The sequence below is a fragment of the Rousettus aegyptiacus genome, unplaced genomic scaffold (genome assembly GCF_014176215.1).
Source record: "Rousettus aegyptiacus isolate mRouAeg1 unplaced genomic scaffold, mRouAeg1.p scaffold_m13_p_6, whole genome shotgun sequence".
In the NCBI taxonomy this organism is placed as follows: domain Eukaryota; kingdom Metazoa; phylum Chordata; class Mammalia; order Chiroptera; family Pteropodidae; genus Rousettus; species Rousettus aegyptiacus.
This window is the reverse complement of record NW_023416309.1, coordinates 86415324-86427495: the sequence shown is the minus strand read 5'-3', so window position 1 is coordinate 86427495 and position 12172 is coordinate 86415324. Positions and strand designations below refer to the sequence as shown.

At 56.6% G+C, this 12172-nt stretch overlaps 1 protein-coding gene across 2 annotated transcripts; it reads right to left on the bottom strand.

Moving 5' to 3' along the window:
• Positions 1–2559: 2559 nt before the first annotated feature.
• Positions 2560–11969, bottom strand: CA4 (carbonic anhydrase 4). Of its 2 annotated transcripts, none has more exons than XM_016143365.2 (8): positions 11831–11969; positions 7085–7135; positions 5768–5923; positions 4928–5073; positions 4711–4809; positions 4355–4418; positions 4026–4192; positions 2560–3093 (listed from the first exon to the last, which is right to left on the bottom strand). In XM_016143365.2, exons 1-8 carry the CDS (start codon positions 11886–11888, stop codon positions 2887–2889), a joined length of 948 nt encoding a protein of 315 aa, XP_015998851.2. In that variant the 5' UTR covers positions 11889–11969; the 3' UTR covers positions 2560–2886. The 2 variants fall into 2 exon arrangements, with proteins under 2 accessions (XP_015998851.2, XP_015998852.2); XM_016143366.2 differs by having other exon boundaries at positions 2564–3131; positions 11831–11963.
• Between the last annotated feature and the right edge of the window lie 203 nt (positions 11970–12172).

The following is a 12172-nucleotide window of genomic DNA, read 5'->3' as shown; positions in this document are numbered from 1 at the left end:
CACTCCCTGTCCCCACCCTTCCCCTGTCCCTGCACTGTCAGATCAGAGCCACAGGAAGCAGGGCCAGCAAGTGTGCAAACCGAGAGCCAAGATGGGGAAGTTTATTTTCCAAGAATCATTTAAACACACGAGGAGTATTTTTAGCCCCTGACTCCCACCCGGATGCCGAATCTAAACAGGGGGCCAAAGAGACGGCCTGTCGGGGACAAGGAGCAGCCAGCAGGGACAGGGTGGGACAGGGTGCTGAAGACCCCACCCTGCCCCTGGTCCAGAGGTCAGTCTCCCTCAGATGACCATCAAAGGAGAAAGCTTTCCAAGGAGGTGCAGAGAAACGACCCCAGGTTCTTGCAGGTCTCCTAACCCCTCTCTGTACCTCAGCATCCATAATATCACCCTCACAGGACTGTAGTGAGGCCCACACCCAGCACACAACGAGCATTCAAGAAACATACATGATGGTCTGTGCTGGGAGCCGGAGACCTCAGAGCAGTCAGGTGGGAGCCACTACGATCAGCCGTCGGCCTTCCCAGGGCTGGCCTGCTGCAGCCAAGTGCGTGTGTACACGTTGCACGTCCATTGCACTGACTCAAGGGGCACCAAGGCGAATGGAAGTCGGGCCGAGGGGTGAGCTGGCCCCTCTTCTGAACAAGGGAGCCACTTGGTAGCTCCCTATCATGTCAGAGACAGCTGTGTCAGGAGACAGGCCAGGCTGGGCACAACTTCCAGTGCCTTCTCGGAGGGGGTCTGCTGAAGGTGGTGGGACGCCATAGAGGCGGTGAATTTACTCAGAAGAGGAGGCTCCCAAGAACACACACAGCAAGCCATGGGGAATGCCTATCGGTCTCAGGGTGCAGGGGCCAGAACCAGGGGGTTGGCTGCCCACTCCTGGGGTGACTGGCCAGGAGTGACCTTGCTACGAGCTGCGTGCTGACAGCACCTGCTCCAGCCTCCAGCCTCCGGGTGCAGGGAGGGCTGGTGGAATGCAGGAAGGAGGCTCGGCCCCAGGCCCTGGACGAGCTGTGCCCACGCTAGCCCCCACAGGCCAGGTTTATTATGGTGGGGTGAGGGGGATGGGGGAGGGTCCTATGCCTTCTGCCTGGGGTTGGAGAGGCCAAGCTCCCTTGGGCTCTTGTAACGAACTTCCTGGTTCTGCTGCCATGTTATTTACTGAATGCTGCCTTAAGGGCAGGGACTGGCATGGGGGTAGGGGTGCTGATGGGGAAGGGGAGGAGCAGTTCAGACTTCTGAGAACACTGAGCCTGGGGTGGAGGGGCGCAACTTAGATCTTAGATTCCCTGCAGGTTGCGTGGGAACCGAAGAGAACAGGTTTGGTGTCCACACACCCCCTGCTGACAAAGGCTGCCTGCTGTTGCTATGGTGACAGCAATACCAATCTCCTCCCCTCCCCACCACCCACAGCTGTGTGGTCACCAGTGAAGGGAGTGGGCTGCTTATTCCTGGTCACGAAGGGGAACAGGGAGGGAGAAGCCCTTCCCCCTCTTCCCAGGCTTAGCCGGAGGTGGTCAGAGACTCTGAGGGTATTGGAGCGGGAGAAGGCTTACTGGTCACCTTCTCCAGCCAGCTCCCTTCCAGAGACCGCAGCAAGCCAAGGCTTCTAACGCTGGACAATGGGATCCCTGTGTGCTGCCCAGCTCACACGTCTCTGTGGGGAGGCTCTCCACCTCCGACAGTGGAGCCGATTAGAGAGGTGGTCCCCACACCCCTAGCCCTGGTCCTTGGGGACTCCTCTTCACCCAGCAAGACCTGTTCTTGTCCCCTTCCCTTCTTCTCAAGGCTCATGCTCCTCCGAAGTCCTGCCTTGCCCTGGGTGATGAGCTCTGAGAGCCTGAGGCCCCTCACTCTCTGGGCCTTGCCTGGCTTGGGACCCACCAGTGGGGTCCTTATTGCCTTCTTCCTTGGTTTTCCAACCCTCTGCTTCTTACCCACTCTCTCCTAGTCTCACACCTTCCTCGGGTCCCAGAGGAAAAATCATTAGATACATTCGCGGGGCGGGAGGGGGTGGTTGGGGTGGCAGGGACCTGGGCTGACAACTCCCAAGTGTAAGGGCCAGAGACCCTTGGATTCGCCTGGGACTCTTCTTCCTCTCACATTCCATTTCTGACCCATCAGTTCCTGGACCACTGCAGCGGCCCCCTAACTGCTCCCCCTGCTCCTCACCCTGCATTCCTGCTCCACAGCACAAAGACCCGCTGGTGGCTCTCAGTCCCTCACGCCCTTCCCGGCTGAGGCCTTCCCTGCCCACCTTCCCCTCCTGCCTGAGCTTTCCCCACAGCACTTACTGTCCTACATTCTCCATAGCACTTCTGTTATATTGAACAATGTGTCTGTTTTACACATGGTGTCTTCCCACTAGACTGCGAACTCCAGGAGGGCAGGCATTTTTGTCTGTCTCATTCCTGTTATATCCCCAGTGTCTAGAATACAGACACTCAAGAAATATTTCAGCACATAAATGAACCCTCTGTCACCCACATCGCCTAAGCTGTACCCACACATAACCTGCACTACCTACCCCTACTACAGGGGAGGGAGCGCTGGCCGGGGTCTCAGGCGGCTCTGCTATAGTCTGGCCTCCACCCAGCCTCTCTCCTGTCGCTCTGTTAGAGCTCCGAAGTACCCTCTGCATCTCTCCAAGTGGGGTGTAGACAAGGAATTCACAAGGTGGGGGCAGGTGCCTCGTGGTCCCTGTTCAGTAGAAATCTCCAGGCCTTGAGGCTCCTACCCTAGAACAGGAGTAGGCTGAGGGGAACAGGGCGGGCGGAGTGGTAGGAACTAAAAACAGACCAGAGAAAAGTTTCTCTAAAAATATATACATATTTTAATCATCATCGAAGTCCAACCTGAGAAGCCTGAAGAAGGGAGGCCCTAACCCTCTAAGGGCTGAGGAGAGAGGTCAAGTGTCCAGACGTGAGCCGTCACCGGAGGAAGCCAGCCACCAGGCAGGTGAGCGTGGGGGCCAGCAGGGCGGGCAGCGGCAGAGGCAGCAGCTGTCCTGGGGCCTGGGACTTGAACACCTGGCGCTGGCCCCGTCGCTGCAGGGGCCTGATGTTGTCTGTCATTTTCAGTGTCTGTCTGTTGTCGTAGTACAGCTTCTCAGAGAATGCAAGGATCTGCAGGGGCGGGGGTGGGGAGGGACAGGGCTCACTGGGGGGTAGGGCAGGCAGGTAGAGCTGCACTCCCGCTGTGTGACCTCAGGCCAGTCACCTGGCCTCTCTGAACCCTCATTAGTGAAGGGGCTCAGAATCCCCGCCTCTCAGGTATCTTCGCAGATGGAAAGAATGAGGGCTATAAAGCACTGGGCATTGGCGGGGGCTCAGTTCTCATTAGCTTCCCTTAGCTGAGGGGAACCGCAGCTCACAGTTTTGAGGGCATATGACTACAGCTACTGTTATCACTGTTCCTATAGAACAATGATGGTCCTCAAACTCGAGGAGGCAGTAATGTCACCTGGGGGGGCTTGTTGGGCCCCTGGTGTGAGGCCCAAGAATGAGAATGTCTAGCGAGTTTCCAGATGATGGTGATGCCACTGGTTCAGGGACCACCTTTTGAGAACCGTTGTCCTGGGACCAAAGCACTATGGGGCCAGGGTTTGGGGCCCTTTGGGCTCATTGCTGTATCCTGGAGACTAATGTGTCATACGGACTAGAGTACCATTTACTGAATGAATGAACTGTTTTCTGTGGCTACACTGACCCTCTCGCAGCTGCTCCTGGCCAGCCTCGCATGCCGGTGCCTCTCCATAGGACACAGGACCCCTGCCCTCAGCTGGCTGACTCTCACCTACTTTTTAGCACGCAGCCTGGAAGGCTTGCCTAATGCTTCTGCCACAGCCTCCCCTTATCTGTCTCTTACAGGAATTGTCTGTGGATTCAACCAACAGGCCCTCACTTCCCTGGGGTGCCCCACCCCTACCCCAGCCCAGGGGGCCTCTGGGGGGACAGAGAGGGACGATTTCTTGGGAACTAGGTAGTGGGAGTCTGTACCCTTGGCTGAGCCCTGTGTACCTGTTCCTTCTGGAGCTGAATAGTCTCCTCAAACACAGTCCAGACCACCTCCTCCTCACAGCCTGGTGTGGTGAGTGAGCCCAGGTAGCGGAAGTAGCGCCCCAGTTTGTCCTCTTCGGGAAGCAGGTCTGACAGGCTGATGCTCTTTTTCATCGTGGTGTTCATCTCTGGTGGGTAGAAGATACTGTCAGTCGAAGAGGGAAGAGATTTCCGAGGCTCTGATGCCCCCTCTCATACCTCCCTCTGAGAACCCAGCCCCCGCTTCGTAGAAAGAACTCCTCCCTCCCTCACCCCCCAGCCCGCTGCTGCTGGTGGTCATCCCAACTCACCAGGTCTGGGGACATCAGACAGCGCCTCTACCAGGGGCTGGAAGCCTTCGTTCTTGGATCCAGCCTAAGACAGGAGGGAAGGGGAATAGAGAGGGTCTTGTGGAGAGGCGGTGGTGACCACCAGTTTGTGCTCCTGGTCGGTGGTGGGGCGGGGGGCAGGGGGAGGCAGGGAGGGAGGGCAGGCAGTTTCTGAGACTGAGGTCCTGAGAGGCTCTGGGCTCCCCACCTGGAGGTGCACAAGTCCCTGAGAAACAACAGAAGTTGGGGCCTCCCAAGGCTCCTCCTGTCTTGCTGGAATCCCAGATCTCTGGATCTTAAGAAGCAGCCCCTCAGACCCTGGGGGATGGGGGTCCTACCTCCACCAGGAAGGCCAGCACTGCAATCTCGTCTTCGGAGTACTGGGCCTCTTTCTCGTTCCTTGACGTCCCCTCCTCTTTCTCATGTACTATGTGCATCTGGTGGTGGGTGAGAGGGATAGAGAGAGTATTTATGGGGGGCTGGACCACTCTTCTTGGCTAAGGCAGGTACATCCGGAGCCCACCCAAGGTACCGACCCAGCAGGGGGCCACTCACCTCCATGGCAAAGCGATCCCCATCAAGGCTGTGCTCTGAGCCTGCGTCCAGCACCTCAGACCAGTGCAGGTGCAGCTGCTTGGCCCGGTACCGGGAAGCCAGTCCTCCTCCAGCAATCGTGGCCTCACCCCCCAGCAACACCATCACTGAAGGGCACAGGATGGAGCAGAGTCCTCATACCCACCCCCGCCAGCCTCTCCCAGCCACTCTACCTAGGCGAGACCTTTCCCTCCTGCCTCCCACCCTTCATGGGCCTGGAGGGGGGGATGGGTCCAGCGGTACCGCCTCAGGTCTTTCCCTGGCCCCTCGCTGGCCTCCCTGCCTGCATCTCCCTCTGCACCACCCCCACTGCCCTAAACATGAAATCTTGGTCAGTCCCTGCCCCGCTGTAACCCCCTGGATAGTGCCCTGGCGTCCTCAGGGGAATGTCCAAACTCCACAGCCCTGGGTGACCTGCACCTGCGCCCAGCTCTGCCGACCCTGGGCTGGCTCGGCCCCTCCCGGCTTCACTCTTTGTCCTCCATCCACACGGAGCCACGTGCAGTTTCCTGAACACCCCAAGCTGTTTCACGCCTCCGCCTTGGCACATGTTGTTCCTTCGTCCTAGAACGTTTCCCTCCCCCACCCCAACCCCGGACTGGTCTGATGAAAGGATTGAAAATGCTGCTGAAGGAAGCCCTTCCTGTTTCCCCTCCCCTCCCCCAGCTGTGCTTTCCAGCTTCTCCTCAGCAGAGGTGAGCCTAGGCCTGCATGCCCTCCTAGTCCCCAGGGAAATCAGGGGTCCCTGGACTGGGTGCCCATGCTTGCCCGGGGCCTCCATCCTGCCCTCCCGGGACCCACCTGAGTGCCCACTGTTTTGAACAGTCCACTTTTTCTTCTTGTCATAGCCAGAGAAGGAGAAGGGTCCCAGGTTTTGGTCCGCCTTTGCCTTGCTGGTGACAATATTGATGGGGGACTGGCGGTCCTTCTGGCAATCTTCACCCCACTGGTCTGGCACTGAGCAGGGAGAAAGGGCGGACTGAGTCAGAGGCACCTGGCACCAGGGTGTGGCCTCCTCTGTTCCACAGAGGTCAGACTCATGTACCCAGCTCATGTGAGACAAGGTCTGGGGTTGGCTGACCGGCGGCGTTGCAGGAGCCTTTCTCCTCAGATACACACACGCACGCATGCACACACACACACACACACGCACGCACGCACATACACACTCACACATTCACACACACGCACACACACTCACATGCAAAGCCAGCAGATCTGGCAGTGATGTGGGGGACAGGGCAGGAACAGAGTGGCCAGTTGGGGGCTGTGAGCTCTGAGGTAGGGGACAACCTCACGATGCTGGGCTGTGAAGGGAGAAGTGCAGTGACAGGCCACCTCACAGCCTGAGTAATGAAGATCCCAGAAGGGGAACAGGAGAGCACATGGCAGGTGTAGTGCGGAGTCCCCCGGAAGGCTGCTTAGGAAAGACCCCCTGACTCAACACTAAGGCTGAGGCTGAGGTGGAGAAGTAGCCCATAGAGGAGCCTGGCTCCCCACACGCTGGTGACTCCAGCTCTCAGCTGGGCAGGGCCCAGGAGGGGTCAGCACTGTCGAGCCACCAAACACAGCAGAGGCAGGAAGAAAGCAGACCGCAGGGAAATGGGTCCACGTTTGAATAAAAAGTGCCAAAGATGACCTCCCAGGTCCACCGGCACTGGAACAGAACTAACTCTCCACTTCAGTATGAGAAAGCAAAATGAAATTCTCCACGCGACGCTGCTGCTGATTTATTTCATAAAGGACTTACCCTCTTGGCGACAGTGATGGGAGGTGCCAGAGAATGCTCAGGTCACTTTACATTCCCTGTCCCCTGAGCACCAGGGGTGTGTGCATGTGTGTCTGTGTGCGTTTGTGTCTGTGTGTCTGTGTGTGTCTGTGTTTCTGTGTGCATGCATGTGTCTGTGTGCATGTGTGTGTCTGTGTGTACGCGTGTCTGTGTATCTGTGTGTATGCATGCGTGTGTCTGTGTGTGTGTGTCTGTGTGTGTATTGAACTGATATGTGACTGGGAGGGCACCATTACTGCTCATCTTTCCCACCCTCCTTGGGTCTCCGTTTCGACCTGGATGGTCCCCACCGCGCAGAAAGGCCTGTCTCCAAGACCTGCTGTACTTACCCAGACAGTTGTTGAAGACCCTGGCTTGAATCTCGTAGCACCAATGTGAATCTGGAGCAGAGAGAGGAAGGATGTGAGGCCTATGCTTGTGTGTGTCAGTCAGTATGTGTGAGCATGTGTGTCTATGAGCACACGTGAACTGTGTGCACACAAGCCACATTGAATGTGCGTGTGTGTGTGTGTGTGTGTGTGTGTGTGTGAACACAGCAGGTCAGAGGCTGGGAATCTCCCTGGAGTCAGCGGCCCCCTTGGATCTGGATGGAGTGTTCCTGGGGTCTGGGACAGAGGACCTAGGGAAAGGGGACTTAAGAAGCAGCCAGTAGAAATAGCCAAGGCTGCAGGTGTCCCTGACCTGACCTGTGGCTGATCTACTGGTCATCTGCTCAGGGCACTGTTCCGTGGGCAGGGGAGGGCAGGGCAGAATGGCCACCAGCCCTTGAGGGGGCCCCTCTGAGGCCACCCCGGGGCCTGGCCTCGACCCTCTCCATTTGTTGCTCATCAGCCTCCCTGTCCCACCTGCATCCTCCACCCCAAACCTAGAAGGGAGGTTCCGGGGACAGGAGGGGAGGATTAGGGCCCAGCCTCCCCTCCCCTCAACAGAGCCAGGTTGAGCCTGGCTGCCTCCCCAGAGTTGATCAGGGGGATGATGCAGATTAGGCTAGTCCCTCCCCAGAACAGAACACACCCTCTTGTGTTATTAAGACCCATTTTTGGCTGAACTTCCACAGCCCCATAGCAAGGAAAACAGCCATGCATTTCCCCCTGTCCCACCGCCCTACGGCCCTGGTGTTTGCGTCCAGACAGACTCAGGCTCCAATCCTGGCTTTGCCTCATGGCAGTGGAACCAGCATCTCTGAAAAAAAGCTGTGCCACAAACATATGACACTGATGTAAGACGTTAGCAATACAGAAGCCTGCGCAGGGACAGAGGGGGCACATGGGAGCCCTCTGTGCTTTCTGCTCATTTTTTCATTAAACCTAAACCTGCTCTGCTTAAAGTCTATTGATTGAAAAAAAAAAAAAAAAAAAAGGAGGGTGTGGAATTGCGCCAGCAGTGGGCAAAGCATTTGAATTCTGGCTGGGCCACTTAAGAGCTGTGGGTTTAAGAACAGGTCACCTAATCTCTCTAAGCCTCAGTTTTATCATCTGTAAAACAGAACTAAGACTACCCAACTCATCGGGCTGTGGGAAAGGTTAGATGGGAGATGGTAGGAGCATTCCAGGTAGCCTGGGACTTAGTAACGGGCCTGATAAAGCCCTTCCCTTTCCCTTGCCTCCTTCCCTTTGGCTTCTGTCAGTGCACAGATGGCCAAAGCCAAGTGGGAAAGAATTCAGGGATGAGGAAATTCCTAAGAAAAGCATAGCTTCCTACTCAGCCTGAGCTGAGGTCTCTGAAATCGTCCCTCTCCTCCCACCTTGCCCTGGCTGCCTTCATCCAACTCCACCTCCCCTGGGTCCCTGGAATGGGGACAGGATGGGGAGGGAGCCATGAGAAAGTCAGGTTCTTGGTAGCGGGTGAGAGGAAGAGTTTGAGGCCAGAAGAGTGTGTACCCACAAAAAAAACTGGGCACGTTCTTACCGTGGGACCCTCAGAGCCACCTTGGGTTTTTAAGTTTCCCAGCTCTGGATCAAATCTTCACCTATCCTGCTGGCACAGCCTCTTTCAGAGATGGACAGTCCCTAAGTGTCTTCTCCATGACAGTTCATCCCCTGTCCTGGACAGGGCTTTGCTGCGCCTGGGAGCTGCTGCATCTGGTAACCCCTGAATGGGTCAATTCTTCAAGGGGCAGTGGCCACTTCCCATTCAGGCCCCTCTCTGCAGGTGGAAGGAACTCTGAAGATGGAGCCTGTTCACCCGGCTTCTAGTCCTAGTTCTGCATCTTGCTTAATCTCTGCAAGAGAATTCACTGACTTTTCTGAGCCCAACCCTCTTCCTTAGGCAGAAGGAGCTGGTGTCTGAGGAGACGATGGATGGGAGGTCATCTGCACCCGCGAAAACCTCCTTCTTATAATCCTCCTATGTCTTCACCTCTCAGAGGTCCTGAAGATAGATGAGGCCTCCAAGGGCAGACTGGCCCCTCCTCTGGACCAGATGCCCAAGGTACTGCCACTCCAGTGGAGCCCTCTCTGGGCCTCCCTGGGGTCCATCTGGTCCAGGCTGAGCTTTTCTTAGGAATTTGCTTTTTCCTGCCTCTGGCTACAGCTCACAGGTTTGTAACCTCTGGTCCACTCTTTTAATCGTAGAGACTTATGACCTGTTTGGCTGAATGCTCTTGTAACTATCCTCTTCAGGAGGCAGGAGACAGGAAAACACAATGCTGATGAGGCCAAGGCCAAGGGCAAGGGTCAGGTCCATTTGTGTGGGCTGAGCGTGGGGAGTTGGCTTTCAGGCTTGAGGTGTCAGGGTCACAAACCAGCTTGGGTTTCTGAATTTGTTCATGAGAGGGCTGCTCTTGTGGATGATAACCTGCTGTCTCAGGCCACCTCAGAGGGCGTGGGAAGGAGAGGGGCTACCCACAGGTCTTGGCTCCAAGCTGTAGTTTCCAACTAACCCACCAGCCCTAACCAGAGATGGCGTGAGAGACCTAACAACGATTGCCAATCACCCAGCCACTGCCCCCCACCCTTGACTTACCCACCACCGCCCTCTTCTTTAGAGATGATTGAAGAAACTCTATGGACCTTGCTCACCCCACCCTCCCACTCCAGAAGGAGGAAGGAATCCTGAAAACCAGCTCAGCAAAACCCAAGTATGTCCTGTGCAAAGTCTCAGCAACTTTGGCCAGGAGTCTGTGACTTTGAAGGGGCCCGATATCCTCTCTCTTCCTCTCTCCACGATAGCAGATGCTCTGGGGACTTAGATGTGAAGCCCGGTGGCTCTCTAGCCTCACATTTCCTAAAGGATGAAATGGGTGGAGGAAGGCAGGTCCTCTGGCAGTTCACAGTCAGAAAGCCTCAGGCCTCAAAAGGAGCACAGCTTGGGCGAAGAGACAGCTGAGATGAATTCTTGGCGAGCTGGCCACAGGCCACTGGCAGAGCCTTCGCGGGCGTCACACACGGAGTGCCTCCCACCTTCCACATAGGTACCACACCAAGCACTTATCTTTATCTGAATCCTTAAAACAACACCTGAAGCTAGAATTACTATCCCTGCTTTGTAAACGAGAAAACTGAGGCTGAGTGACTTACCTAAGGCCACACAACTACAAAGCAGCCAAATTAATTACAAAGTGTTTCTTTTTCTACTAAGCCCAGCTGTTTATGTAGATGGTCACATCCTACTGTGGGGGGAGGAAGAAACTTTCCTCTATCCTTCTAGGTTCTTTCGGCTGGTCTAATTAATAATCAAACAGACATGAAACAGACTAACGAGAGAAAATGACCAAATTTAATTAGATATGTATGTGTCAGAACCCCACGTACAGGAGTGGGTCAGAGACAGAAAGGGAAAACGAGGTATATACGGCATTCTGAACTCAGGACGAGGTGAGGCACTCTGGGGCTTCGGAGGGAGGAAGTTCAATCACAAAACAATAAGAGCAGATGTTCAGTAAATAGAAGTTTGCCCTATAGATAAGTCATAAAAAGTTATTTCTGGTAATTACTCTTAGTATGAGCAAGGTTCCCAATTTAAATTCTTTAAGGGAAAGTTGAAAGTTTCTCTACTGCCTTCAGCTCAAAATAATTCACATGCTAAAGTGACACATCCTGGGGAGGCCTGTTCTGAACCCCTCCCCTGCCTTTTCTCTTTCTATCCCTCCTAGGGAGATGCCTCTCATCTCGCAAAACGGCAACTAAGTCTCTCCTGCAATCGGTACCTTTCTCTCCTTCTCTGCTGTTGTGATATCCTCACCCCACACTCCATAACTCCAAGGGAGGAGCATCTAGTGTTGGAGAAGAGGTTTGGCCAGATGGACCCCAAAGACCATCGAGGGACTGGCAGGTGAGGGCTTCTTGCGAAGAAAAGAGATGGTCCCGGTGGGATCGCAAAGAAGGTGCCTCCCGGATCCCTGTGTCCAGCCGCTGGAAACACCTTCGGTTCCTTATCAAATATTAACACGCCTCTCCTACCACCTCCTACCTAGGCGAATAATTAAGAGCTCGGTCTCACCATTAATCTTTAAACGAAAATCACCCTGGCTGGAAAGACCGGCTCGGCCGGGACCTCGGGTCTCCGGATGCCCCCAGCCAAGATCCCAATACAGCACTGGGGGCCAGGGAGGTAAAGGTTACTGGCAGCCTCCGGGGATAAGGAACCCGGGGTGGGAACCAGTGATGCCAGGGTCCCGCCACACTCAATATGTTGCCCTCGCTCTGGGTGGGGGTTGGGGGGGGGGTCAGGCACCCAGCAATGATCTCCGGCGGGACCGACTGTGACCCAAGAACAAACTGAGAAGGACCAGAAACAGCGTGAAACGCCAGAAAGGGCAGGAAACGGAGGCGTGTGTCGCGGTGGGTTAGAGAAGCATCCTTCTCACGGACTCGCACGCTGGTCTCTCCGCGGGCCGCCGCGCACACACATACACACGCACCGCCCGCACCGCACGAGGCCGTTCGTGTGCGCACAGGCGCCCGCCCGCTCGGCCCCGTCTGCCCGCAGCCTTGCGGCTCAGGGCGCACACGCGACTCGGGACCGACGCGCAGCCCGCGCGCACTGGCCGCGCGCGCCGCAGCCCGAGCCGGGGCGCGGGGCTGGGGACTTAGATGGCCACCCGAGGGGCACGGGGCCGAAGCCCAGGCATTCACCTGCGCGGGCCAAGGGCCGAGAGGCGGCGAGGGCCAGGAGCGCCGGCAGCAGCCACATCCTGTGCAGGAGCAAAGACGCTTCCAAGCTGGGGGTCGCGCACAGAGAAGGCCGCCGGGGATGCCGCGAGCAGGCGGGACCGGGTTTTATAGCGGAGCCGCGACGGGAGGGAGCCCCTACAGCGGGGCGCGGGTACCGGCTCCTCCCCCTGGCGGAGCCTCCCCTCCCGCGTCCTGTCCCTGATCTAAAATCCTCCATTTCCCCACCCCACCCCGCTCTATGCGCGAGGCCCCCTCGCGGGCTCTGCGTCCTCTCCGCTCAGAGGACCACCCCCCTCCCCGCAC

What these genes read in the sequence shown, in the direction of transcription:
- CA4 (XM_016143365.2), bottom strand. Translation starts at nt 11,888, where the DNA reads ATGTGGCTGCTGCCGGCGCTCCTGGCCCTCGCCGCCTCTCGGCCCTTG. An exon ending in GTCTGATGTCCCCAGACCTG is followed by an intron (nt 4,193 to 4,354) that starts GTGAGTTGGGAT and finishes TCTACCCACCAG; the next exon opens with AGATGAACACCACGATGAAA. An exon ending in TTCAGCTCCAGAAGGAACAG is followed by an intron (nt 3,094 to 4,025) that starts GTACACAGGGCT and finishes CTACGACAACAG; the next exon opens with ACAGACACTGAAAATGACAG.